This window comes from Dendrobium catenatum, unplaced genomic scaffold (genome assembly GCF_001605985.2).
Source record: "Dendrobium catenatum unplaced genomic scaffold, ASM160598v2 fragScaff_scaffold_621, whole genome shotgun sequence".
NCBI classification, from domain to species: Eukaryota; Viridiplantae; Streptophyta; class Magnoliopsida; order Asparagales; family Orchidaceae; genus Dendrobium; species Dendrobium catenatum.
Window position 1 is genome coordinate 18,061,669 of NW_021319083.1, and position 27,137 is coordinate 18,088,805.

A 27,137-nucleotide genomic window follows, 5' to 3' on the forward strand; every position below is an offset into this window, starting at 1 on the left:
CTTTGGAGTTGTTGGAATGTCGACCACAAACTGAACCTGCTTTGGAAGTTCTCACTCAAGGATCTTCAAATACAAAACTTTTAGCAAGTTGATTGTATTTTTTTCTTCATAATCGACTTTTTTTTGCTATGTAAATCTAATCAAATCTCATTTTTTCATAGATTTACACCTCCAAAAGAAAAAAAATTTCATTGAACGAAACTTTAAAGCATAGAATTTATCCAAATTTTGTCGTTAGTTCAATTGCATGCCTTTCTTGCTTTTAATAATGTGGGATAGAGAAGCCTTTAATGAAATGTATTTTTGCTATTGTTTAGTAATTTTTTTCTTTTGTATGATTCTTTAATCTACAATGTATGTAATGAAACAATGGATTAATCCAATTAATTGAGAGAAATTTTAATTGCCATTTTTTTAATTCAATGTAATTTTAGAGCTTGTCCTACATTTGTAGAGCTTGCAAGGAAATAAGAACATCAAGATTTTGCATTTTGACCAATTCATGATAAGCTACAGAAGTACATGCTCTTGAAATAAACCAAACTTTTTCATTCTCTTTTTTTTTTGCATTTTTTTTATTGCTCTACTCAATACCCATCAATCCATTAAAAGGAAAAAAATAGCATTGCATGTCAATTTCTGCATGCAAGAACAAATCTGGATTTATGGGATTAGGAGCAGAAATATATGGAACAATTTCTGCACCCTGTTGATCTTTGCGTCCTCCACCAGCAGAATTTTCTTGGAATTGGAGGTCATTGCAATGTGATCTTGCCTTCAGGGCTTGTACAATGCTGAATATAAGGCAAATTTGGTTGTTTGTTACAAGCATAAACGTTTTAAAAATAGTAAAATTACTAAAATTAAAATTATTTATAATTTTTTATTAAAGAAAAGTTTAATAATTTTTTTTACAAAAATTATAATGCCTAAAAAATTAATTTATTAAATATTTTAATTAAAAATAACCAAATAACCCTCATACTGAACACCATCACCTCTACCATTAAATGGCAAGACCAAAAGATCCCATTTGGGGGAGTTGAGGACCAAATTAGTCCCTCAAAAGAGTTGGGGACTATTTCGGTCCCTCACAAAGAGTTGAAAGATAATTTTCGTCCTTTTCTCCTTAATTATCACTCTTATAAACATCCAAATTAGAACAAAGTTCCTCAAGACAAAATCAACAACAATTCCTTTATATTATTTGGAAACTTATGAGCTTTTGTGAAAATAAATATATCAACCATGTGAAATTGTAATGCATAGGCAAAAAAAAATTAGTGGTAACATTATGAGGTCTAAAGAGACTATGTGTTCCTGCAACTCAAAAAAATTTACTTCAAACAAGTAAATTCCAATAGACATAACATTGCCCAAAAAATTCACCCTCATTTGAGTACTTAATATTTTTAATTGAGGCTTCTCATGGGTGCAAAGCCACAATGGTTAATCGCATCCACCAATCCCATGACATAACTCTCAATTAAGAATAGTCAAAAGGCTCTACAAGAAGTTTATAGTGTGACAGCTTCTAAGTCAATACAACCTATACTCGTAGGAGATGGTGAAAAGAATGATGATAAACCCAAATCACATGGTTTCATCATTCTTTAATTAAGGATATGTTTTATCCTTTACCAGAGGATTTTTGTCACCAACAATGAGATAACTCATGAGGAAGACCCTTATACAGCAAAGGTAGAAAATAGCCAAGGAATCAATCTTACAGAAGATCCTTACTTACAAAGCACTTTATGCTGTAAAAGATGTATTAGAAGCTCACGAACTCATGAACTAATCATGCAAACAAAGACGCCTACCATTTAAATGACGAAATAAAGGGACTTATTTCACGATATTGTCCTTTTTCTCATCACTACATATGAGGATATGGGGAAGTTCACGAATGTTGCATAGCCTCACATGTAGAGCAATGTTTTGTTCAACTCTCGGGATTCATTAAAATTTTCAATAGTGCCTCAGCATAACACTTGTGAACAAAGTAGCGAAAGTGAGTCTATGCCGCCCACACCAAAAAAGATGGGCATGATGACGCGGGAGACATCAAGGATATGTTTTGGACCTCATACTCATGTCAAGAAAGCTTAGAATACGTAGAAATGGAAAATCAAAGGTGAAACGAAACCTCTTGATTATGTCAAAAAAAGAACGTGGGAGGTATAATATTCAAAAAATTTCAAAATGATAAGCTTAAATTTTCCCTCAAAATCATACCTCATTTTTATCATATTCCTAAATTCAGAAAAATCATTTTATTTCAACCTATACTTCAATTCGATAATTTTAGGAGCATAGAGAAATAATCAATATAAATCAATTTATGCATATAATTAAATTCTCCTAAAATTTTAATTTTAATTTTAGTGACCATTAATTGGTCTACTGTAGCCAATATAAAAATCCTGCATTTGGTATTAATAAATAGAAAAGGATGAAAGTGGTGGAACTTAAAGTTAATTAAATTTGATATAATTTCTTATAACTTAAATATCTCCTAAGATTTTCCTAAGCCCATTTTCCAACAAAAAAAAAATCTGCTGCTGGGTGAAGGAAGAAGGGGTCGTGGGTTAAAGAAGGCAGAAGGGTGCAGGAGAAAGCAGCAACGGTATTGTAGCGCAGACTGTAGCAAATTTACTGTAGCACGGCACTATAATTGCGTCATTAAGAGGGATTCACTAAATAGATAAAGTTGAAATTATGCTATTTTGAAAAGTGTGCCAATGTCCAAAAACATCAAAATTTTAAAAGTACTACAAAAAGCGTGCAAATGTTTCAAAAAGTATGCGATCAATTTTAAAAGCTCATTATCAGATGCAAATTATTGTCATATTGTATGCACATGTTCAAGCGAGCCATACAACCTATTGGGCAAGATCACAAATCCCACTTTCCAAAGTCTAATCCTCCATATCTCAAAGGCTGAAGTAAAAATACTTATGTTCCATGGAAAATATTTACTCAACAAATTTAATAAAAAAAAAACAAAACAAAACAATCACGATCAAACTTAAATGTTCTTCTCCAGGTCGAACCAAGCAAACTAGTATTATTGTAAACTAGAAATCGAATATTCAATTACAAATTTCACCCAAACAACTTTGTCTTTCATTAGTATAAGGCCTTCAAAGCCTATTACAAATAAAAATTATTTTCAAAATGCAAACTCGTAAGGCCGCGCCTATATGGCAAACCGTAAGCTCAATTTTAAAACTTGAACCTCAAGAAGCAAGTAGGAATAGTCGACAAGATTTATAGCGACAAAGTTCAATCAAGTTACAATTATGATAGGCATGTTTATTGAACATTATAACAGTAAAAGCCTCTTCCAATAACCATATTCTCAACAATAAAAAAATGCTTCAAACAGCAGACCCCTATGATGGGCATATTTATTATCATAACCAGAGAGATCTATTTCACTCTCAAATTACAAAGACAAATGCTTCAAACATCATACCCCTATAATAGGAACATCTACCACACATCATAACTAAATGAATTTTTCAAAGTCAATTTCTCAAACCACAAGACAAATGCTTCAAGGAACCTTCCCCGATGATGCTCATGTTAACAAAAAAAAGTAAACTATAAAGGCTATCATAATCAATATACACCCAAATCCAAAATGAACAAAAATAAAAAAATAAAAAAATTACAAATCCAAAGATGTTTATTCAATAAATAACCGCTTCAAGATTAAACCAATTCCTTGTCTATCATCCGCATCAATTTGCCGAAATAAAAAAAAAATACAAATCCAAAGATGTTCATTCAATAAATGACTGCTTCAAGATTAAAGCAACTCCTTGCCCATCAGTCGCATCAATATGGTGAGGACAATAAATTTAAGTTTGAACAAAGTACAAAGCTCAAAAAAAGCCAATCTCAAGTCAAGTGTATTCATATGATCACTCTAAAAAATCTCATACTAGTAAAGTCATGCATGTGCCTCCTAATTAGGTGGTTTGCTGCCAAATGACACATCATTATCCATTGTCATTAAAGAATGGATATGGCCAAAAATTCATAAGTTTCCAATGGCTCGACCCATAAGTTGTGAACTATAAAGTGCACCTGATCGAGCATGAAGCTCTTTATTAGGTAAAGTCAACTTAAAAATTGACCTCTTAGGCAAACCTTCTCTCAAGGTCTATAAGATCCCCTAATATGTTGTAACCCATTGTTCTACAAACAACGATCCTATCATTATTGCACTATCCCAAGTAAACTACGATCCATGACAACTCAGGAGAGTACAAAAATGGGATCTTATCAAATTTATTATCATTATCTCATTTCTCTATCTTAAACCAAACTTGTTGCCACAATAAACTAAATATTTAGAACCAACGGAGAAGCTTTAAACAAAAGTTTTTTTTTCATGAACAAGAAAGGTAATTAACCATATAGGCTCACACCTATGCACGAATGTAAGAGAAACCTCGATTTTCGAAGAACTCAAGAATCGACATAAATCATCACAAAAATAAAAAAAGCGCCAACCTCAATATTCCTAAGCAGTCACAAAAGAAATGGGAAAAAGATTGGGATAAATGCTAGGGAATTAAGTGAATAATGAATGGTCCAAATTGAGAGAGGAATAAATGACATGAATTTCATTGTCAATCAATGCAATTACTCACAAAGGTATCATTTATTAAAATAACCAAATCCTAAGACCTACATGTTACAATGCAAGAAAACTTATTATTAACATAGCCAAATCCAAGGATCTACAAGTTACAATGCAAAAAACTTATTATTAACATTGCCAAATCCAAGGATCTGCAAGTTTAATGCAACAACAACAACATCATCATGCCTTTGTCCCACTACGTGGGATTGGCTACATGAATCATTTTTCTCCATTGTGTCCTGTTAGGATCAAATTCTCATCTAAATCTAATAAAGAAAAGTCATTTCTAATATTTTCTAACCAAGTCTTTTTAGGTCTACCTCTACCTTTCTTAACATAAGTCAAATCTAATATCTCTACTTTCCTAACCAGGTCATCAGAAGGCCACCGTTTTATGTGACCAAACCATCTAAGGCGACTCTCTGTACTCTTATCTTCCATTGGAGCTACTCCAACCTTTTCATGTATATGCTCATTTCGTATCTCATCTCTAAGGGTAAAGTCATTCATCCACCTGAGTATCCTCATCTCTGCAACACTTAACTTAGTTTTATGCTTCTCTTTTAATGTCCAACATTCGGCACCATAAAGCATTGCAGGTCTCACCACCATCTTATAGAATTTTCTCAAAAAGTATGCGATCAATTTTAAAAGCTCATTATTAGATGCAAATTATTGTCATATTGTATGCACATGTTCAAGCGAGCCATACTATCTATTGGGCAAGATCACAAATCCCACTTTCCAAAGTCTAATCCTCCATATCTCAAAGGCTGAAGTAAAAATACTTATGTTCCATGGAAAATATTTACTCAACAAATTTAATAAAATAAAAAAACAAAACAAAACAATCACGATCAAACTTAAATGTTCTTCTCCAGGTCGAACCAAGCAAACTAGTGTTATTGTAAAGTAGAAATCGAATATTCAATTACAATTTTCACCCAAACAATTTTGTCTTTCATTAGTATAAGGAATTCAAAGCCTATTACAAATAAAAAATATTTTCAAAATGCAAACTCGTAAGGCCGCGCCTACATGGCGAACCGTAAGCTCAATTTTAAAACTTGAACCTCAAGAAGCAAGTAGGAATAGTCGACAAGATTTATAGCGACAAAGTTCAATCAAGTTACCATTATGATAGGCATGTTTGTTGCACATTATAACAGTAAAAGCCTATTCCAATAATCATATTCTCAACAATAAAAAAATGCTTCAAACAGCAGACCCCTATGATGGGCATATTTATTATCATAACCAGAGGGATCTATTTCACTCTCAAATTACAAAGACAAATGCTTCAAACATCATACCCCTATAATAGGAACATCTACCACACATCATAACTAAATGAATTTTTCAAAGTCAATTTCTCAAACCACAAGACAAATGCTTCAAGGAACCTTCCCCAATGATGCTCATGTTAACAAAAAAAGTCAACTAGAAAGGCTATCATTGAACAAAAATATAAAAAAAAAAAAAAAAAAAATTACAAATCCAAAGATGTTTATTCAATAAATAACCGCTTCAAGATTAAACCAATTCCTTGTCCATCATCCGCATCAATTTGCCGAAATAAAAAAAAAATACAAATCCAAAGATGTTCATTCAATAAATGACCGCTTCAAGATTAAAGCAACTCCTTGTCCATCAGTCGCATCAATTTGTTGAGGACAATAAATTTAAGTTTGAACAAAGTACAAAGCTCAAAAAGAGCCAATCTCAAGTCAAGTGTATTCATATGATCACTCTCAAAAATCTCATACAAGTAAAGTCATGACATGTGCCTCCTAATTAGGTGGTTTGCTGCCAAATGACACATCATTAAAGAATGGATATGGCCAAAAATTCATAAGTTTCCAATGGCTCGACCCATAAGTTGTGAACTATGCACCTGATCGAGCATGAAGCTCTTTATTAGGTAAAGTCAACTTAAAAATTGACCTCTTAGGCAAACATCCTCTCAAGGTCTATAAGATCCCTTAATATGTTGTAACCCATTGTTCTATAAACAAGGATCCTATCATTATTGCACTATCCCAAGTAAACTACGATCCATGACAACTCAGGAGAGTACAAAAATGGGATCTTATCAAATTTATTATCATTATCTCATTTCTCTATCTTAAACCAAACTTGTTGCCACAATAAACTAAATATTTAGAACCTACAGAGAAGCTTTAAACAAAAGTTTTTTTTCATGATCAAGAAAGGTAATTAACCATATAGGCTCACGCCTATGCACGAATGTAAGAGAAACCTCGATTTTCGAAGAACTCAAGAATCGACATAAATCATCCCAAAAATAAAAAAAGTGCCAACCTCAATATTCCTAAGCAGTCACAAAAGAAATGGGGAAAAAATTGGGATAAATGCTAGGGAATTAAGTGAATAATGAAAGGTCCAAATTGAGAGCGGAATAAATGACATGAATTTCATTGTCAATCAATGCAATTACTCATAAAGGTATCATTTATTAAAATAACCAAATCCTATGATCTACATGTTACAATGCAAGAAAACTTATTATTAACATAGCTAAATCCAAGGATCTACAAGTTACAATGCAAAAAACTTATTATTAACATTGCCAAATCCAAGGATCTACAAGTTTAATGCAACAACAACAACATCATGCTTTTGTCCCACTACGTGGGGTCGGCTACATGAATCATTTTTCTCCATTGTCCTGTTAAGGATCAAATTCTCATCTAAATCTAATAAAGAAAAGTCATTTTTAATATTTTCTAACCAAGTTTTTTTAGGTCTACCTCTACCTTTCTTAAAATAAGTCAAATCTAATATCTCTACTTTCCTAACTAGTTCATCAGAAGGTCGCAGTTTTATGTGACCAAACCATCTAAGGCGACTCTCTGTACTCTTATCTTCCATTGGAGCTGCTCCAACCTTTTCATGTATATGCTCATTTCATATCTTATCTCTAAGGGTAAAGTAATTCATCCACCTGAGCATCCTCATCTCTGCAACACTTAACTTAGTTTTATGCCTCTCTTTTAATGGCCAACATTAGGCACCATAAAGCATTGCAGGTCTCACCACCATCTTATAGAATTTTCCCTTAAATTTGAGGGAGACTTTTCGATCACATAACAAGCCCGATGCATTCCTCCACTTCAACCATCCAACTTGAATTTTGCTGATAATATCCCCATCTATTTCATCATCACTCTGAACAATAGATCAAAGATATATAAAACGTGTACTCTTATTAAGGACTTGATCACCCAAAATCACAATCCCCTCCCTAGGTCTATTACTACTAAAATTACACTCCATATATTCAGTTCTAGACCTACTCAAGCAAAAACATTTAGATTCTAAGGTTGACCTCGATAATTCAAGTTTACCTTCAACTCCCTCTTTAGTCTTATCAACAAGAAGAATATCATCAGCAAAAAGCATACATCAAGGTACATCCTCTTCCAAATGTCTAATGAGAACATCTTCAAGTTTAATGCAGACATAAAAAAAGGAACTTTATAGATCTACAAGTTACAATGCAGATCTTAAATGAAGAAATATAACTGTATAGACCTACAACTAGCATGACCCAAACCTCAGGTAAGATAGCGCCATGTATCTTAAACTTCTGGGGTGAACCCCAGCTGATTCTGGAAACAAGGAAGTCCGCCAAGAAATCGATCAGTTACACAATCTTTTATAACAACTAGAATGAAATGAGATTAAAATATAGAGAACTTGCTATTGAATGTTTTTTATCCAAAAACTACAGTTGTAAATGAAAACACAGAGCAGAAGCTGGGAAAAACATTTAACCCTTAGTGCACATTCATCTTATGCAACTTGTATGTCAAATCTAAAAAAAAAAATAAAAAAAAAATAATTAAAAAAAAATTGTATGTCAAATCTCTTCCCAATGACCAGAAGCTGCAACATTTCATTAGTTCTCTGCCTAAACTACATACATAAACCAAATTATCTCAGGTTTCAAGTATTCAACATGAATTTCTGGTATTAGTTAGGCAGCTTTATCGAGTTTAAGTGATATTGAATTCCAGTCCTACAGAACATTGGTTCATGGTTTTCTTCACAATGATTTAAAAAGCAAGAAACTGAAACTAAAACTTCACAGAACTCAAACATAATTAAACTTTGAAAGTCATTAAAATAAGATGGAGCTATTTCTGATGTGGTTCAATCATGATAGCATGATCAGAAATTAAATTAAACTGAAAGTAAGACTTCCGTAGTGCCCAATAAGACAAAAAAGCATTTCTATGCAGTAGGCAGTAACCATCAAAAAATTAAGCTGATAATAAATTTAAAAGATAATTTAGTGCATCATCTAGAAATCAACTTAAGCAATGACAAACGCTGCCTGTAGCTAGAATGAAATTCTGAATATCAGCCACAACACAGCAGTTTCATGTACAATCATCAATCCACAATCAAAAAGTTGAAGTAAACAATTGAGTACCTTCTTCACATGTTAGCATGTACTTGTCAACCAAACTTTCTAAAGCCTGCCACAAGATGAAAAGAAGAATTATGAGATGCCAGCATTAGATGCAAGATAGCCTCTCTAACCAATAAAAAATCTTACTTAACCAGTATTTATTTGATAGAAGAAAACAATATAAACTAATAGGTATAATAGAAGTTTTATGTTCAGGATATGAAAATATATCAGGAATGTTCAGTAATAAACAAGTGAGTGCATGGCGGAGTGGTAGGTGGGTATGCATTGAAGTAAAGAGCAAATCATGACTAGAGAATTGATATTTTTGTAAACGCCACCATCACAAACCATCAAATGATCATTAGAGAAAGAATCATGGTCCACACTTACCTCATAACAAAAAGGGTCGGATTTGACAGCTGCTATGTACCTTGAAAACAAACATCAGACCAAAATGGATTAGCACATTGTGGCAATGAAAATAACTCAAAAATACAGTATAAAAACGAATACCAGAGCAATGACTTAACCGGATGTGAAGAGAAAAATTAATAAACACACTCCAATATATTATAATGCTAAGTCCATATAAAACCATTTTGTCACTGAAATTAACTTTATGATTGATTCCAACTAGATCATGAAGGACCATGCAACATGATTTGTTACCATTGTCGAAACAAAGACAATTTAAGTTCTGAAAAATAAGGGGTCCCACGAAAAAGCACTAGGGTTGACGATCTAAGTGCAGTGGAACCTTTGGTGTGAATAAATCTCAGCACTGCTTGTTCAATCGGAACTCGTCACTCTGGCCATTCTAATAGGGAAGAATGCAGGATTACAATTAAAATATTAGAAAGTCAAATATTAGTAGAAAAAACGCCAAAAGACAGAATGGGAGCATCCTAACTAATAATCTCATTTCCAGATATCTATCACCACTATCAAAGTTCCTAGCACATTAGTTTTGAGCTAGCAAGGGCGTGGAAAATGAATTGGAGATACGAAAACTTCTAGTGCTAAGTATTAAGGACAATGTTTAGGTTTGTGTCTAGAGTAAGTTCCAGAAAAAAATTTGTGAAATGTCAGCAAGATTTCTGCCAATTCGGATCTATGCTGACCTAGACTTTCACCCCTTTTTTTTCTCTTTCGCTGTCATCTCATCAATCCATAGATTATTGTAATTAATCTATAATCATTATTCTAAATACTCATCAATCCGTAATCTATTAGAATTATCCTAAGATTATAATGTTTCCTATTAAAAGTTCTTAGATTGTATAAATACTACACAAATGTTGAAATGAAATACTCAACACTCTCCAATTCTTCTAGTGTCAAAGCTCGAGGCTTTTCTCTTGCTTTTATTTCCATTAAAGCAGCATTCATTGTTGCATTACCATAATCCTACAGCCTTCATAGCTACACCCTATTCCATTTTACCTATTTTTTTCATAACTGCAGCATTCATTGGTGCATTGTCGCAAACATTTCCCATTGTTGTAAACTTCATCACAACATTATTGTAAAATTTATCACCAAACTTACAATTGTTGCAGTCTTCGTAATTGCATTACAATAAATAGATCTCATTTTTGCAAAATTCATTGTTGCATTGACGTAATTTTTTTCATTTTATATTTTTCAGGTGAACAAAACTATAATTGAAAGACTGAACAACTCTAAGACTGTTTAAGTTATCTATGTCGTGAACATTATGAATCATTAGAATAGAATGGACCGAAGCACCAACAAGCAAAAAGCTGCGAGCAGATATATCAATAATGATAAATTTGATTATTTTTTGCATATATTTCACCATTTTAACTGCATTTTAGATTTATAGTGTTCTAGAGTAATGTGTGGAGCCACAGAGTGCAAAGAAGAGAATGTATAATCTCGATCAACCACCAAAGCTCCTTCATATGACATATTACAAACAATACAATGCCCATCATCCTCATGACATTTCTTCTTGATCCTTCTACACTTCTCTTGGATCTTCACTAGGCACTTGGAAGTCTTGATGGTGTCACCACAAAGGTCCAAAAAAGAATATATTCCCGTATCAATCCATCCTTCCCTGAGATTGCTAATAAACATACAAGCCCTATATCACTCATCATTCTAACAAGAACGTATGCGAGCGAGTAAAACCTTAAATAAGGCATAATTAATCCTCAGGTTGCAGAAGGATTAGGGGATGGTTTAAAATTGAAAGATATGTTAGCTAACCGCAAAAAAAAATCCAAGGAAGCCTTACTATATATTGAGAGAGACATCTCCTATCACAAATGACTGAGAAGATATTCCTAAAAATTTATATGGATGAATAATCGAAGGAGAAGATAAGAAGGTAATGAGAAAGCTTGTGAGCATCCCAAGCACGAAGAATTGGGAGGATCTCAAAAGGTCACTAAAAACTCGGTAGCAGGCTCACCTTAGATTTTGGAAAGCGAGGAGCGGTTCTGTCCAAAATTCTCCTTAGGTTAAAGACTAGGTATATATAAGAGGATGGTGTCAAGAGCTTTGCCAAGGGGAAGCCAACAACTAGCTATGCTCCCACAAACCTTAATCTGATCGTTAATTACCGTTAATGATCGGCCAACCCTATTAGCTGAGGTTGAGAAAACGAGGTTGCTCCGATCATGGCGATTTCAAGCTCCATCAAATCTTATATAATATACAGGTTTGGTTTGTGTGAGCCAAAGAGTGCTTTAAAGTAGAGGGATTAGTGGTTTCACTAGCCATGGTGAACTCAATTCAAGTTAAACCCTAGCTCAATTAGTTTAGGTTTGACCATAACTGGATATATAGAAAAGGTAAACTAGAACTGGGACTAATTTAAGTTGAAATGTGTAAATTTGAATAGTAGTGATGAGGACATCAACAGGAGATTTCAGCGTGTCTATCATCGGAGGAATTGTAGATCGACGGCTATGATTCAGAGCCTTTATTTCTGATGTATTTTGTTGTATTTTATTTTCTTTATGTTCTGATTTACTATTGTGCCCCTTGGGGGATGAGATTTATGATATAGCCCCGAAGGGCATTTGAGTCTTTTGTGTTTTCTTTTATTTTAGACCTATTTATAAAGGTCTTTGCTATTGTAATTGGTTAGATGATTTGAATGAAATTTCAGCTTTGTCTTCTTCCTCTTGTGTGTGCACTTGAGAAGAGAGAACCCTAGGTGAGGATGAAAGCAATACCCGTAAGCCATCGAAAGGGTCTGGGGCTCATGGCTTATCTCCCCCTTCCTCCTCTATCTATCGGCTCCTCCCCAACATCTCCCCAAACAGTTGGCTACATTTTATCCTTTCCCCAAACCCACCGACCCTCTCTCCCCAACCCTGCCCACCTCCCATCCGGTTGCCGGTCCATCATTCCAAACCCAACCGCCATCTTCCCGTTTCCTTCCCCTCCACCACACACCACCGGCCTCACTCACCCGACCCAACCACCTCCTCACTCCCACCAGCCAACAACCCCTTCCACCTGAACCCATCGGTCTCCCACCAAGCATAACTGCCGGCCTTTCCACCCAACCCAAGATCCCTCCAATTGGCCATGAATGATTTCCTAATTTAGACAATCCAAATTTGGGAAGATTTTATATTTTTCAGGTGAACAAAACTATAATTTTCATCTCCAAGGACAATATTAACAATAACCACAAATGTTAACCCAATTTTTGTGTCAACTCGACTCAAATACAACTGAATCAAGTTTAATTGAGCACAATTAAGCCCAAATCCTTCATTTCCTATTTCATCCATGACTTGATTCTAACTTTCCGAGACTTTCCAAATCAAGGTCTTTATATCCAATGGCTGAAATCAAATCCTAGGTTAAGATGGCAACTGGTCCCATATCAAATCTCAGGATTTATAGCAGCTCAAGCATTTTCAAAAAAACAAACCTGAGGGCTTCTTCTTTCAGCCCCTAAAGAGGCAAGACCGCTAGATTAGAAATTGGCTTCACTTTAAGTGCCAGACAAATTTGTGATGTTTTCTTTCTTTTATATATTGCATATACTTCCTAATGTATGAATTGCAATTTTGATTTTTTTTTTCTTTTCAAATGTAATTAATAAATTTAGGAAATCATATGAGCCTATGGGACATAACTACACGAATGATAAACAAGAAGTATGAACCTGAAAGTGAAACACTAGACGTATTAAAAGTCAAAACTTGATAACACAGAGGTCGAGTATGTAAATTATAATTGGATTGTATATAATAGGCAACTCAGTAATTATTTTATTGTATTTCCTGATTGTAATAATTAGACTGTATAATATTATTATGTAGTTGAATTTTTATACATGTGATTGATTGGTTACTTAATGCAAATTAAAAATGCAAGTTGTTTTTAATTTTTTATCTTACTTTACTTGAGGGTGACCTAAACGTGTTTTATACGGTAAGCTTTGAGAGCAAAACTAAATTTTCTACCAATTAAAGTTTAAACAATCTACAAACATACCATATGATAACGCTTTTTTTTTCAACAAAATTATGTTGCTTATCCAAAATAAGCCAAATTTTTCAAAAAAAAAAAAAAAAAAAAACACATCATGGCCTCATGAGTTGCATGTAGATACATTCACATTAAGAATTAGATAATAAAAATATTAAATTATGAATCAGCATTTATATGCCCACATAATTAGACATCTTGGTTTAAATGACCAAGTTGTAAGTCATATTTTCTAAATCAAAATAATCTGACATATCTCACATATACATTAAGATCGAACTATATGATTTTAAAACAATTTAGGTGGATTAGCTGGTAGTCTTTTTTAGGCATGATTATAAAATCTAGAGTCATGCTGACTTAACCTAGGTGGGGTTTCAAATTTATCCTGAAAGTGAAACACTAGACGTATTAAAAGTCAAAACTTGATAACACAGAGGTCGAGTATGTAAATTATAATTGGATTGTATATGATAGGCAACTCAGCAATTATTTTATTGTATTTCCTGATTGTAATAATTAGACTGTATAATATTATTATGTAGTTAAATTTTTATACATGTGATTGATTGGTTACTTAATGCAAATTAAAAATGCATGTTTTTTTTTTATTTTTTATCTTACTTTACTTGAGGGTGACCTAAACGTTGTTTTATACGGTAAGCTTTGAGAGCAAAACTAAATTTTCTACCAATTAAATTTTAAACAATCTAAAAACATACCATATGATAACGCTTTTTTTTTCAACAAAATTATGTGGCTCATCCAAAATAAGCCAAATTTTTCAAAAAAAAAAACATCATGGCCTCATGAGTTGCATGTAGATACATTCACATTAAGAATTAGATAATAAAAATATTATATTATGAATCAGCATTTGCATGCCCACATAATCAGGCATCTTGGTTTAAATGACCAAGTTGTAAGTCATATTTTCTAAATCAAAATAATCTGACATATCTCACATATACATTAAGATCGAACTATATGATTTTAAAACAATTTAGGTGGATTAGCTGATAGGCATGATTATAAAATCTAGAGTCATGCTAATTTAACCTAGGTGGGGTTTCAAATTTATAAGTCCATTGCACTCGGCTAAATTTAGATAGGAATTACTATCTATCGGTGATTCTCAACTTAGATTTAGGATCAGAGGTCAATGTTCTTTTTAGCTACATCGTAAGTTCTCACCTTCCTAGACATTTCCTCAAACCTGTTTTGTTAAGATGTAAGCCTCAATTTTCAAAATAAAATTTGTCAACTTCAATATAAATCTAATTTTAAAATATAAAGCCTAATATAGGATAGTTTTAAATACTTCTAAGAGTTTCATAACCAAGTACTCATATATCTCCTCCTTTGGCTTCCATTTAAAAAAACGATTTTAAGCTAATTTAGTCCCATTTGAATTTTTCAAAATCCAAATCTTTAATAGGCAATTTTGAGAAAAATTATACAAAATATTAGCCAACATTTTGATGAAATGGCCATTATTTTAATCAAAAAGCTTTTTTAAGGAATAAATCATTAGTATGTAATTAATCATAGAGGCAGACCTCTATAGGAACTTGTCCCTATAATAAAATAAATTATATTCAATCAAACATATTTGCTAAACGAAAATTTTTGATAAAATTATAAAAAAAATGAGTTTTGTTATTGAATCAATAGTAAAATAATATTTTCATCTCCGGGATAGTATCTTTTCTTATGTCACACTTGATAAAATAAATACTACAACTAAACATATGAATTTGCATTGATCATAACCACATAGTGGGATAAAGGCTCGATATTGTTGTTGTTGTTGTACTCGATAACAAAATATTTTAATTCGTTAAGGACGATAAAACTTCACCGCCAACGTACCCTTGACCTTAGGTTCCTTTGCAACTAAGAGATGCAAACAAAACCCAACAATAGAGCTGTAAAACAACCATTCAATATATCAGTTGAATGAAAAAATTACCTAAAATATTTGTGATTAGTTTGAAGATTTGAAAAGGAAAGAAAAAAATTAAGTCGTTTATAAGGCACAAAAAAATGAAAAACTTACACTAGCATTATTTATTACATCCTCTTATTATGAGTCTCAAAGATGCCCATCTTTAGTTATTGGATAATTTATTTAAGAGCTAAATATCATACAAACAACTCCTCTCAAAACAAAAAATAACCATGCTCGATGGATCATTGACCACTATGGACAATCAATGAGATACATTTACAAATAAATCTCTCACTCCAAAATGTCCTCTATACACCTAAACTATTTACCAATCTATGATTCATTCAAAAACTATCTAAGTATTTTAATAGTGTTGTATTTTATCCTCAAGACTATGCCTTCCAGGAATAGGACATGAAGACAATTGAGCTTGCTAAAGAAAGAGATGATCTCTGCCATTTTGAGGAATCAAATGATCAAGAAAACTCCAAACAAGTTTAAATATTATATTTTATCTTAAAAAAATAAAGAAAGAATATGGCTTCAAGATCTACACCTTGGCCACCTATCATTTATTGTTCTCAAAATCATGTTTTTTTCATTATTTATAGAAACCAAAATGAGTTTACTAAAAAAACAAAAATGAAGCATCACCGTTTCCACTTTTTTCAATATGATCAAAAATGATTTTGGTGTTCAAATTGACAAAATCAAATCCAATAATGCCGAATACTATATTAACCATTATATCCTCATATTTACAAGAAAAAGAACAAAACATGAATCCTCTTATACATATTCACCCCAACAAATGGCGTGGTTGAACGAAACAGCCACCTACTTGCTGTCATATGGACGCTCCTTTTTTAGAAAAATATTTCAAAACAATATTAGAGGAAAGCAATTTTTAACAATCTTAAATCGATTACCTATAAAATTCCTTGAGTTTAAGAGTTTTACACATGTTCTAAATAAACTATTTCTCCATTTCAATACCTCAAACAACTTTGTTCGTAAAGTATTTTGAAGTGTTATCTTTACTCATAAAAATTCCTCAAAACAAAGAGAAACTTGATCCTCGAGCAGCTAGATGCGCATTCATTGGCTATTCTCCTACACAAAAAGATACAAATGCAACCATAATCCTACGAGAAAGGTGCATGTGCCAGCCAACGGCACTTTTAGTACAAAAATCACTATTTTATTACTACTTATCTAAAAGAAAAAAATACCTTTTATAAATGAATCTTAAGGAAGAATATATTGTTTACAAATGAGTTTTTATATCCTCATTGTCCCTCCTTACCCATCTTCCCAACAAACAACTCAATTCCAAAAATAACCACTCATACCCAAACCAAGATGCTATAACCACTTTCTACTCAGCTATTATAGGTTTACTAAAGAAGAAAAGCATCTCAAATTGTGCAATTCTAATCGACTGAATCAATCTCTACCACTGAATGAGCTAACCAAACACTGAACCTACAAATAAAAGTATAAAAACTTCCACTAGGCATCTCTTAGACTTATCTTTATAACACAAAACATTTTCTCAAAATCACCAATCATTTCATACTAGCATCCCAAATATCCAAGTTGGAACTCTTGGCCACCCACAACCAAGAGACAACAATGACAAAGAACAGAGTTGACAGGTATCAACTACCAGTAAGGAGCTACCTCTTCCTTTAGCAGTGAGCAGTGGACTGGCCCAAAAAAGTGCCCAATAAGGAACCAGTCTCTTTTTCAGTATAGTAAACTATGATATAATAGAATGGTCGGTTGACATTTTTATCTAGCAGGGTTCATCAGCTTTCGTGGCCAGGTGACCAAGGAGGGACTATTCATCGGTGTCATTTTGGGGTAGGTTTTCTCCCTTTCTTGCCTCCAATCATTGAATGATTTTCATAACAGAAATAAGGCTCGGTCAAGTTGCTTGTGGGGATTGCCTTCTTGTTTTGAAAAGGAACTTGCTTATTATTTTTATTCCTAAAATAGCTTTGAGGCTTAAGTAATGTGAATTAGAATAATGCTACAAGCAAAGAAATGAAAACCCTTCAAAAAAATTAAAACAATGGAATTGGTAAAGTTATCAAATGAAAAGAAATCAATTGAATATAGATGGGTCTCCAATATAAAACAGATATGATGTTTCACTAGAAAGATATAAAGCCATATTAATGGCCAAATGTTGCATTCAAACATATTGGAATGATTATCTTGAAACATTTGCTACATTTGCCAAAATGAACATTATTATACTTCATTTATCTTTAGTAGATAAAAAGAGCTAGAAGATATAACAATTTAATGTGAAGAATGCCCTAGTTACATGGTGCCTTGAAAAAAAAGTATATAGGAGGTTTCATCAAGATTTGGCTCAAATAAAAAATAGAAAGCATTATATAATTTGAAGCATTTCTAATGGTGTGGTTCCAAATATTCGCCAAGGTAATGATCAACAAGGGATGCAAATAAATTTAAGAAGACAATACATTATTTATGAAATACAAAACTTTAGGGGGAGTTTTTGCACTACCAAGTCAATGACATTATTATAATAGGTGGTAATATAGAAGGAATAGAAAATTTAAAGAAAAAATTTCTCTAACAACTTGAAGTCAAAGAATCAGGCAAGCTAAAGTATTTCATTGGCATTGAAGTTACATAATCTTGACATAAAATCTTCATATCATAACAAAAATACAGTATTGAAAGAAAATGGTTAGTTAAGATGTAAACTTATTAAGAGACCCATGGAATTTAATCATAAACTTGGAAATACTCCAAAAGACTTATCTACTCCATAACATACAAGACCTAACATTGCTTACACTATTGGGGTGGTGAGTTAATTTATGTGAAATCCTAAAGAATCACACCTTATGGTAATAAACAAATTTAGAAGATAAGAATGGAACCCCATGCAAAAGAATTTCTATCAAAAATAAGGTGGATTGGACCCTTGAAGCATAAATAGATGTATTTTATGTGGTATCAATGGTTAATAGGTCAAGTTCAGTATATTGCACATTCTTAAGAGGCAACCTCGTGACTTGGAAAATAAAAAAATAAAATGTAGAAGCAAGATCTAACATAGAAACTAAATTTAGATTTATGACATCAAAAATTTATGAATTGCTAAGGCTAAAAATTATCTTGAAAGATTTAAAGATTGAATGGAAAAGTCATATGAGGCTCTCTTATGCTAACTAGTCAGTCATCAACATTACATATAATCCTATGCAACATGACCATACAAAGCATAATAAATTTGATAGACGCTTTCTAAAGAAGAAGCTTGATAGTGGTTTAACATGTACTTCATTCGAAACCACAAGTGAAGAGGTAAGCTTGCTGACATTCTTACCACAAAATTGTAACGAACAATTTTTCAGAAATAATCAGGCAAGCTTAGAATAGATAACATTCATTTATTTGCTCGGGGAAAACAAGCAATGCATCTCCAACTATGACCCACACTCATTGTAACTTTCACCCTTTTTCATTTCTCTTCAACTACCACCTCATTTATCTGTGGGAATGTAAATTCACACAAATGCATACATGTACAAGTGAAAAGAAACACGCAAAAGGACACACTGAACTGTCAATGTAAGTCATCATAATTGGGGTAATTTCATCACATTTAACAAATAAAATCCATACCATGATCATGTCAAGGTCATTCCATGGTCAAATGCAAACATGCCTATTTAATAATATAAACAATCTATCAGGTTCTTGAAATGATGTTTCCCTGATCCTGGAGTACGAAATATAAGCACAATAGAAAATGTCACGATCAGTTTACCACATCTTTTCAATGTTTTGAGTTATGGCCGGAAAAGTTTTCCAGTAAGAAATCAATGAGGCCTTATTTAAGAAAACGGCAACAGAAAAGCTTCACAAACTTAATCCTGCAAAACTTAGCTTTTCATCATATAATTCTAGGTATCCCAATCCAGCATTGAGTTAAGGACTCTAAAACTTCGGTAAATCCAATAGGACTCGGGAAATAAAGTTAAGACATCAAAATTCGTATACTTAGTCCATTTATATACTTGGTTCATATCACCAACTTCTGGATAGCCAGATCTAGCCTAAAATGGTAGGACCTAAGGTCAGCACACATACATGATCTGTACCTATTTTTTAAGGAGTTCTAAGCCATATTTTCATGCCTATAGAACCAGAAGAAAAGAACATTGCGACTTTAGTTAAAACTCTAACAAGAACCTTGCTATCCCTTTATGATATCATGCAATTCAGCTTCCAAAAGAAAGAAAGGATATAATTTTGCCAACTTAGAGCAACAAATTGATATTAAGAGAAAGATAAAGAATATACTGGGATACTGATGGAAGGCAACAGAAATAGTTCACCATAATCTTGCTTGGATACGGTTCTCCAAAGCTTCATATGCCTTGCCACGTAAATAACAAACTGCTGCAGTAATCTGCAAGAACATGAATGAAGCTTGAGCTTATATGACAAAAAATCAACATCAATTAATATTTGCAGTGCCAATTAAGCTACAAAACTTAAGACAAATATGTATATCAGCATCAAATAACCTAATGCGCTAAGCAGCAATAGAATTAACGCGGCAACAGCAACTCGTTAATTGAATAGTAAAAAAAAACAAGCCAATTCCAACAGTGACTTCAAAATTCTGAGCTAGAGATTTAAATAAGAAATTGCAAAGCCAGAACAACCAGACAAGAAAAAGATAAAGGAGGCAAATGCTTGAGTACTCATAAGGATTGAGATCATACTAGTATCAAATTAAATTCTTAAGTACCCTGTAGCTGAGTTGTAGCAATTCACATCAAGTTAGAGTAGGTTCAGATCAAGTAATAACTTAGTTTGACACAAAGCCCCGCCCAACCTAGTGGCCCAAGCAATCGAGAAAACAATGCCAAGAAATAGAGGATGCTGTTAAAGACAACAAAGAACAGTTTGGGCACATATCTAAATCTCATCCAATCTGTTTCTTTTTTTTTGCATTCTTTTCTACCCTTTTAAGAAAAAAAATACTCCTTTCAAGACCAGACTAGAGTATAGCAGCACATATATAATATTCCAACAATTTTGACAGGTAAAAAATCACAAAATTTATATATCTCATTTTTCACCCATCTTAAAACTTAAAATCAGTATTTTTAAAAAACCTACAGCTTATATCAATCATTTTAGTATATACATATACATAAGAAATTTTGAGTATATAAGCTTATATGAATTAAATTGGTTTCAATTATATTTTCCTAAGTTAAAATTTAATAACAATGTTTATTGGAAGTATGGCACTGTAGCAGCCTTTCAATTTTCAACAATCCACTTTCTTGGACATGAAACTAGTAATGGAAATCAGATGGCTTGGATGAAGTGCAATTAAGGGCATTTCAGGAAAATGGAATTAAGCAAACTACCTAAATATAATACCCTAACACTAAGTTGAATCCGCTCCCCTTCGATCCGCCTAGAAGCTCTCGTCCGTGGCTACATAGCGGCAAGCTGAAAGGGAAAAACAGAAGTTGGCCGAAGGAAATGAGAAGAAAAGAAATGGGAAAGCTAGAAAATTAAGGTAAAATTTTAGTTTTTGCGAGTTCTTTTGCATATTGACTATAAATAGAAGTTGAAAAACTTGAGATTTATATGAGGAGATTTTGTTGAAGTAAAACTTGTAGTTTAAGCTTAAAATGATTGTTAAGTGTGTCAGAAATGGTAATCAAAATTTTTACATGTTAAACTATTCTTTAGATCATTTACTAACGAAAGACGTTTCGAGGTGTCTATGGCGAGACAGCCTATCCAAGGACTAATCATTCACACCCTCAATTAAATAAGATATGCAATTTTAATTTCAGAAAGTAATTTTTAGGAGTTCTAATTTTAGAAAGCAACTTTATATCAAATTTGAAGTGTAAAATGATATGTTAATTGGATTAAATTCATTTTCATCTATTACATAGAAGTTTAAAAATATAGCATTAAAAGTTATTTTATTTCAATTTAAAAGTGTATTTATATAAGGTTATAAGATGAAAAATATGATACATATATCTAGACGTTCGAACAATGAAATCTAAAAAAATAAGCTTTAGAAAGACCATGTATATAGATAGGTTGATACTGTGACAACTTGTAAAGGTAGGGCAACAAAGAGAACCCATCAGAAGGTAAAAGAGTCTTTCAATTAAGATGTGTATGATGACTTGTACATGTTGGGTAACAAAGACGGACCATATGGAGGAAAAAAGGTCATCAGCACGTAGCTTTCGACTTCTGGTAGTCAATAAATCACTTCCACATACATGATATATCATAAAGCTAAAAGAGAGATGTATATGATACATGTAATCAACAAAAAAAACTAGACAATTAGATTATAGAATAATAAATGTACACACTTTCTATGAAATGTTATTAATACGTGAAACTCTAATATTTTGCCTACAGTTTTCTGTCCAATTAGATATTTTGCTTACAAGCAAATCATATGTTAATTTAGGTATTTCATATGTGAGGACATAAAGTAGCATATTAAACTAATATATGAGTTAATGAGTATAAGTAAAATTTTTAAGATAATTGCATTGTGTCTTTAAATTGTTTGTCTTGCTGACTTTTAGCTCATACCATATTATGTTGAACATCATTTCAAGTAAAGGATGAGATAGAACACAAATAAATGTCATATTTTGATATTTTGGTCAACATCATCTTTTGGGTATACAGTTTTCTTCTCAGATAAAGTTTTGGCAAATATATTTATCATAATTCATGTCAAATCTTTTGATGATATACAAAAAAAATCTTAATTTATTTAAGCAGCTCTGTAGTTTAATTGATGAAAAATTTATTTTGAAAATGCTTTAGCTCTAGTAAATTGTGGATATTTTCACTTCTTCAGATTAGAAATTTATGATATTCAAAAAGGTTAGTAGAACTTAACTTTGTTCACCTCGGGTGGACCTAGAGGGGTCATCGTGGGGTGTGACAGCATATGATTTCTCTTCACATGCAACATTGATGGTGAATAGCAATAGAATATAAAAAAGTTACTGAAACATGCATCAAATAAATACGAATAGAAGCAAATACCTGGAGTTGCAATTGCACGAAAATAATTAATTATTGGTACATGTATCACTATCAAATTTGATCAAGAGAATATGTAGCGTATAGGTACATATATTGTGTATGATCAGGAGCATGTATTACTGGTTAAATTCCTCAATATGTTAAACGACCAAAAGTTGGATATATGAAATCTTAGTCAAAATATGAACAACAGTCATCATGACCTACACAATTGATAAAACCTACTAGAAAAAAAGAATCAAGTTTTTAGTCGCTATCTTACATAGAGATCAATGAAATCATAAAAAAGGGCCATTCATAACCATTTGATGCAAATTTAAAATCAATACTCGTTGGATATACAAATCATGTGCAATGATGAAGTTCTGATTATTTTATTTTCTATTATTTTAGTTTTCATGCAAAACATGTCTATAAGGAGGGCTCCAATATGAACAAAAAGAATTCTCAATGATTTTCTTAGAATTAGCTCATAATATTTCAACCCAGCACATATAAAGTTTATATTAAATTCCATAATTGTTGCAATGAGAATTTGAAGTCTACTTGCTACAAGAGTATTGTACCTTGTTTCTTAGTATTAGTTTTTTTCAACTATACAACCATATGGCTCCCTCTCACTATTTTTCCTACCTATTGATCTCTGCACACACCATTGCCTCTTGTTGTTGCTGCCTTAGTTCTACTTCATGCTTCTGCGCTTCCTAATACTTGCCACTGATATTAATCGCTATTACCATTGTTACTGCATCTATTGCCAACTATTCCCAAAACCTCATGCATTTTTTTGACCCGTTATACCTGTTGTTTCCTCTATTAATTGCAAACACTATCATTGTCGCATTTGTTTCCTCTAACTCCTAATTGCACCAACTCCATATTTTGGCAATGCTCACTTGCCTGATTTGGCATGCCTAGAGTAAACTACGAATTGGATTTTACAAATTCAAGAGCTAGGGCTTTCTATCAGAAATTTGAATGCTATTGGAGTTCATGAGGGTGTGTTAAAACCGATTGTATTTACTTAGATCTTCACAGATTCTTAGAGTTCATATTTTGGTGTTTGATGGGATTAAACTAGAATTCTAAGGCATAAAAAATTTGTTAAATGATGAGTACAAAATGAAATTTTCAATTGTCTCTAAATCTTGTCTGTGTGCTGATATGACATCATTATTAAAGTGTTTTACAAGTTTTGAGTGTTGACAACCATATTTGGGGATAAGCCTCCCGATATCATTGTGGGATCTAGTTCTTCATTTTCAGTGATTTCTCTTAATGTTTTTACTTCAACTTTAGTCATTGGTTTTTATGCGTGAATGAAATTTTGTCAAGTTTGAAAAGAGGGAGATTTATTCATATTGTAAGGGCAATCTTTGCTAAAATTTTATATTAGTTTAATATACTTCTCATAAATTCAAGTTTTAGCAACAATCAAATCATTTCTTGGAATGAACGAAGCTTGCTCGGTGTTTTTATATTAAAATAGATTGATCTTTGCTTTAGTTTAGAGTTGTGTTACTTGAGGACTGCGGTTAATTTGGGAACTTTCATTATGCATCTCATCCTAAATTCCATTAAAAAAACCCTAGAATCTTAACCTTCTTGCAACAAAGTAATATCAGGGCCTATGGTTACATCATTATGTTGATTAAAAGGACATAATATTTAGGTCAATTAGAAATTAATAAAAGATGAAACACAAACAAAATTAAATAAGTTATTGGTCTAAACAAATACAACATAGCAATCAAAAGTATCAAAATTACATACATATATTTGAAGGAAGATATCTAAGATTATATTCATAATGGATTGATAATTTGATTAGGGGTAGTTATGTTGTATGCATTTTTCTTATTTTAGGTGTTGACTTGTTTCCTTTTCTTCCCTAAAATAGTTTATATTGGCATGTATATATTACATTGATCAATAAGAAAATAATTATTTTATGCCACTCATCCTTGAATAGTATCCCTGAAGAGAAATCCTTATCTATTCCTTTTAAACATTTCAAACATATTCAACACAAAATGCATGCATAATAAAATTTTATCTTATTGAAGAAATTTAAAGTTCCAAAATATCCTTTTAAAATAATGAATTAATAAGAATTGAATTATTTTATTGTTTTGAAGTCTAAATTTGCACATACATTAGCATATATAATTAAACATGCATCTAAACAAAAGCTGAATCATGAATTTGAAATTGAGTTTAAGTATAAATCTAAACCTCAATTAGAATATGAACATGTCATTCAAATTGAACCTGCAATTAAAAATTGGTAACTTGTGCATTGTGATTTTTATGTATGTTTCATCTGCATCCATCCAATGATGCATTTGCAACCCCAATATACTTAATCCTCATGCATCACATAAATAGTTGATCCAATTTTGTGTGCATTTATATTGAGAAATCAAGCTTAAAGCCTAGCTTCACATTATATGTTGACTTCAATTTATATTAGCAACTATGGAAAGCTTATAACCTCAATTTTGTAGCTAAAAAACAACGGTAATTTATTATGTTTAAGCAGGATTCATATAAAAAATTGTTGCAATGACCTCCAGTGCTAATCCAACAAATTTTATCGTGCTTTAACTAGAGACAAACTAAAAGATTGTTGCAATTAAAGCATTTTTGCAATAATTTTAAATTGCTTACAATGGAGACAGATGGACTGATAGAAATACGTAAGTTTTTGCAGAAAACTTCTAAATTTATGAAAAAAATGGCAACCTTGATTAATAGCGGTATAACCACTAAAGGTCTATTTTTTCTTAAAGCACAAACTATAAAGGTGTTACATCACAAACCCCCAACAGCAATTGGGAGATTACTGTGCTTAAATTCCGCGATGAACAATAAACAAGACTCTTACGTTGATTTCATGATCCTCTCCGTCCTTGTCCAAGTACATAGGACTGCAATCCTTCGGGCTATTAACGTTTCCGTGCTCATCCACTTTAGCATCGCCAAGCATCGTCAAGCACTGGTGCCATTCTTTCAGCTCCTCCTAACGAAAAGAACAAAGCATTTAAAGTGTTAATTCATAGAACTGCAGATTGATGGATGAACAATGGAGATTTTAGAAGGTACGAGGCACTTGGCGGCAAGGTAGCGGAAGCGCAGGTCGCGAAGGACGATGGAAGAGGAGTTGAGTAGGTGGAGGGCGCGGCGGTACTGGTGCCCAAGGAAGAGGGCCTGAGCCTGCATGTAAATGTCGGCGGGATCAGAAGTTGCCGCCGCCACCTTCTCAGCAAAAAAGATGGCGGAAGAGTAGAGATGTTTGCTAAGGCAATCCCTCACCAATCCCCTCAGCCTCTCCACTTCCTCCTCCTTCATCTGTTCTTGCCCCTACAAAAAAGTTGCTGTCTCTTTGCTCCACTCTCGCTTCTTTCTTCCCTTCTGATAAACCCTCACTTTCGCTTGTGAAATAAAAAAATTGGAGAGGGAAAGGTTTTTGGAATTAGGGCTTGGAGAACAGAAGCGAATAAATATGTACAGGCTCTTGGGCTGGCCCGGCTAAAACTTAAGGCCAGCATTGAAATTTGCAGTATTTTGGGCGCAAAATATGCGATTAGAAAGAAATAATGCTCTCCTATAGTCACTGACCTATCAATTATTTTAGGCCTCATTTGGGACTGTTTATTTACCATTTCTTCTTGCAGCTGCCAAAAAGTTATTTTAGGAAGCAGTAAAAAAATCGTCTCAAATGAAATCTTAGTGATCGACTTTTAGGAGCTATTTGATTTGAAGTAAATTGGGTTTAAAGAAATCTTTATACATGAGTTTTCAAAATATTTATATTTGGTTGGATCAAAAAGTAATGTAAAGTACTGTGAAAAGAATGCAAAACACAACATTTTAGTTCACTTCTGAGATAAATTAAACTAACCCAATTTCTAGCGAAAATTATTTTTATTGCAAATAAGTCCTCTTGCCGCCATCTGTTGTCAAATAATATCAAAATATTTATTTTACACTATATTTCTTTTATATTGTATTTATTTAACATTGCACTCAATTTTCAATGATAAGATTAGAGAGAGTCGCCTTAGATGATTTAGTCACATAAAAAGGCGGCCTTCCGATGATCTGGTTAGGAGAGTAGAGGTATTAGATTTAACTTATGTTAAGAAAGGCAGAGGTAGACCTAAAAAGACTTGGTTAGAAAATATTAGGAATGACCTTTCTTTATTAGATTTAACGAGAATTTGACTTTTAATATGACACAATGGAGAAAAAAGATTCATGTAGCCGACCCCACGTAGTGGGATAAAGGCTTGATGTTGTTGTTGCACTCAATTTTCAACCAATAAAATAGCCCCTTAATATAGTAAGATTAAACGCATAGACTAGTTTAGTCTAGGTTATACATATTATCCACCTTAAAAAAATTTGGTCCCTAATGCAAACCTTAATTATGGAATAGTTGTCGGTACTTTGCAATCATCTCTTCTTCAATCTCCTATATTGCTTCT

At 32.6% G+C, this 27,137-nt stretch overlaps 1 protein-coding gene across 4 annotated transcripts in view; it reads right to left on the reverse strand.

Moving 5' to 3' along the window:
• The window catches only part of LOC110105465 (anaphase-promoting complex subunit 6), a 67,189-nt gene extending 41,032 nt beyond the window's left edge, over nt 1–26,157 (reverse strand). The window contains exons 1-6 of one of the 4 annotated variants that reach the window (XM_020834992.2): nt 25,963–26,152; nt 25,753–25,863; nt 25,535–25,669; nt 19,923–19,996; nt 9,492–9,531; nt 9,120–9,165 (exon numbers count right to left, since the gene is read on the reverse strand). In XM_020834992.2, coding sequence (XP_020690651.1) covers nt 9,120–9,165; nt 9,492–9,531; nt 19,923–19,996; nt 25,535–25,669; nt 25,753–25,863; nt 25,963–25,998 — 442 coding nt within the window. In that variant the 5' untranslated portion in view covers nt 25,999–26,152. Of the gene's footprint in view, nt 1–9,119; nt 9,166–9,491; nt 9,532–19,922; nt 19,997–25,534; nt 25,670–25,752 lie in introns of all 4 variants that reach the window. The other 3 variants (XR_003700868.1, XM_020834991.2, XM_020834993.2) reach the window with 3 other exon arrangements.
• Nucleotides 26,158–27,137: the final 980 nt, after the last annotated feature.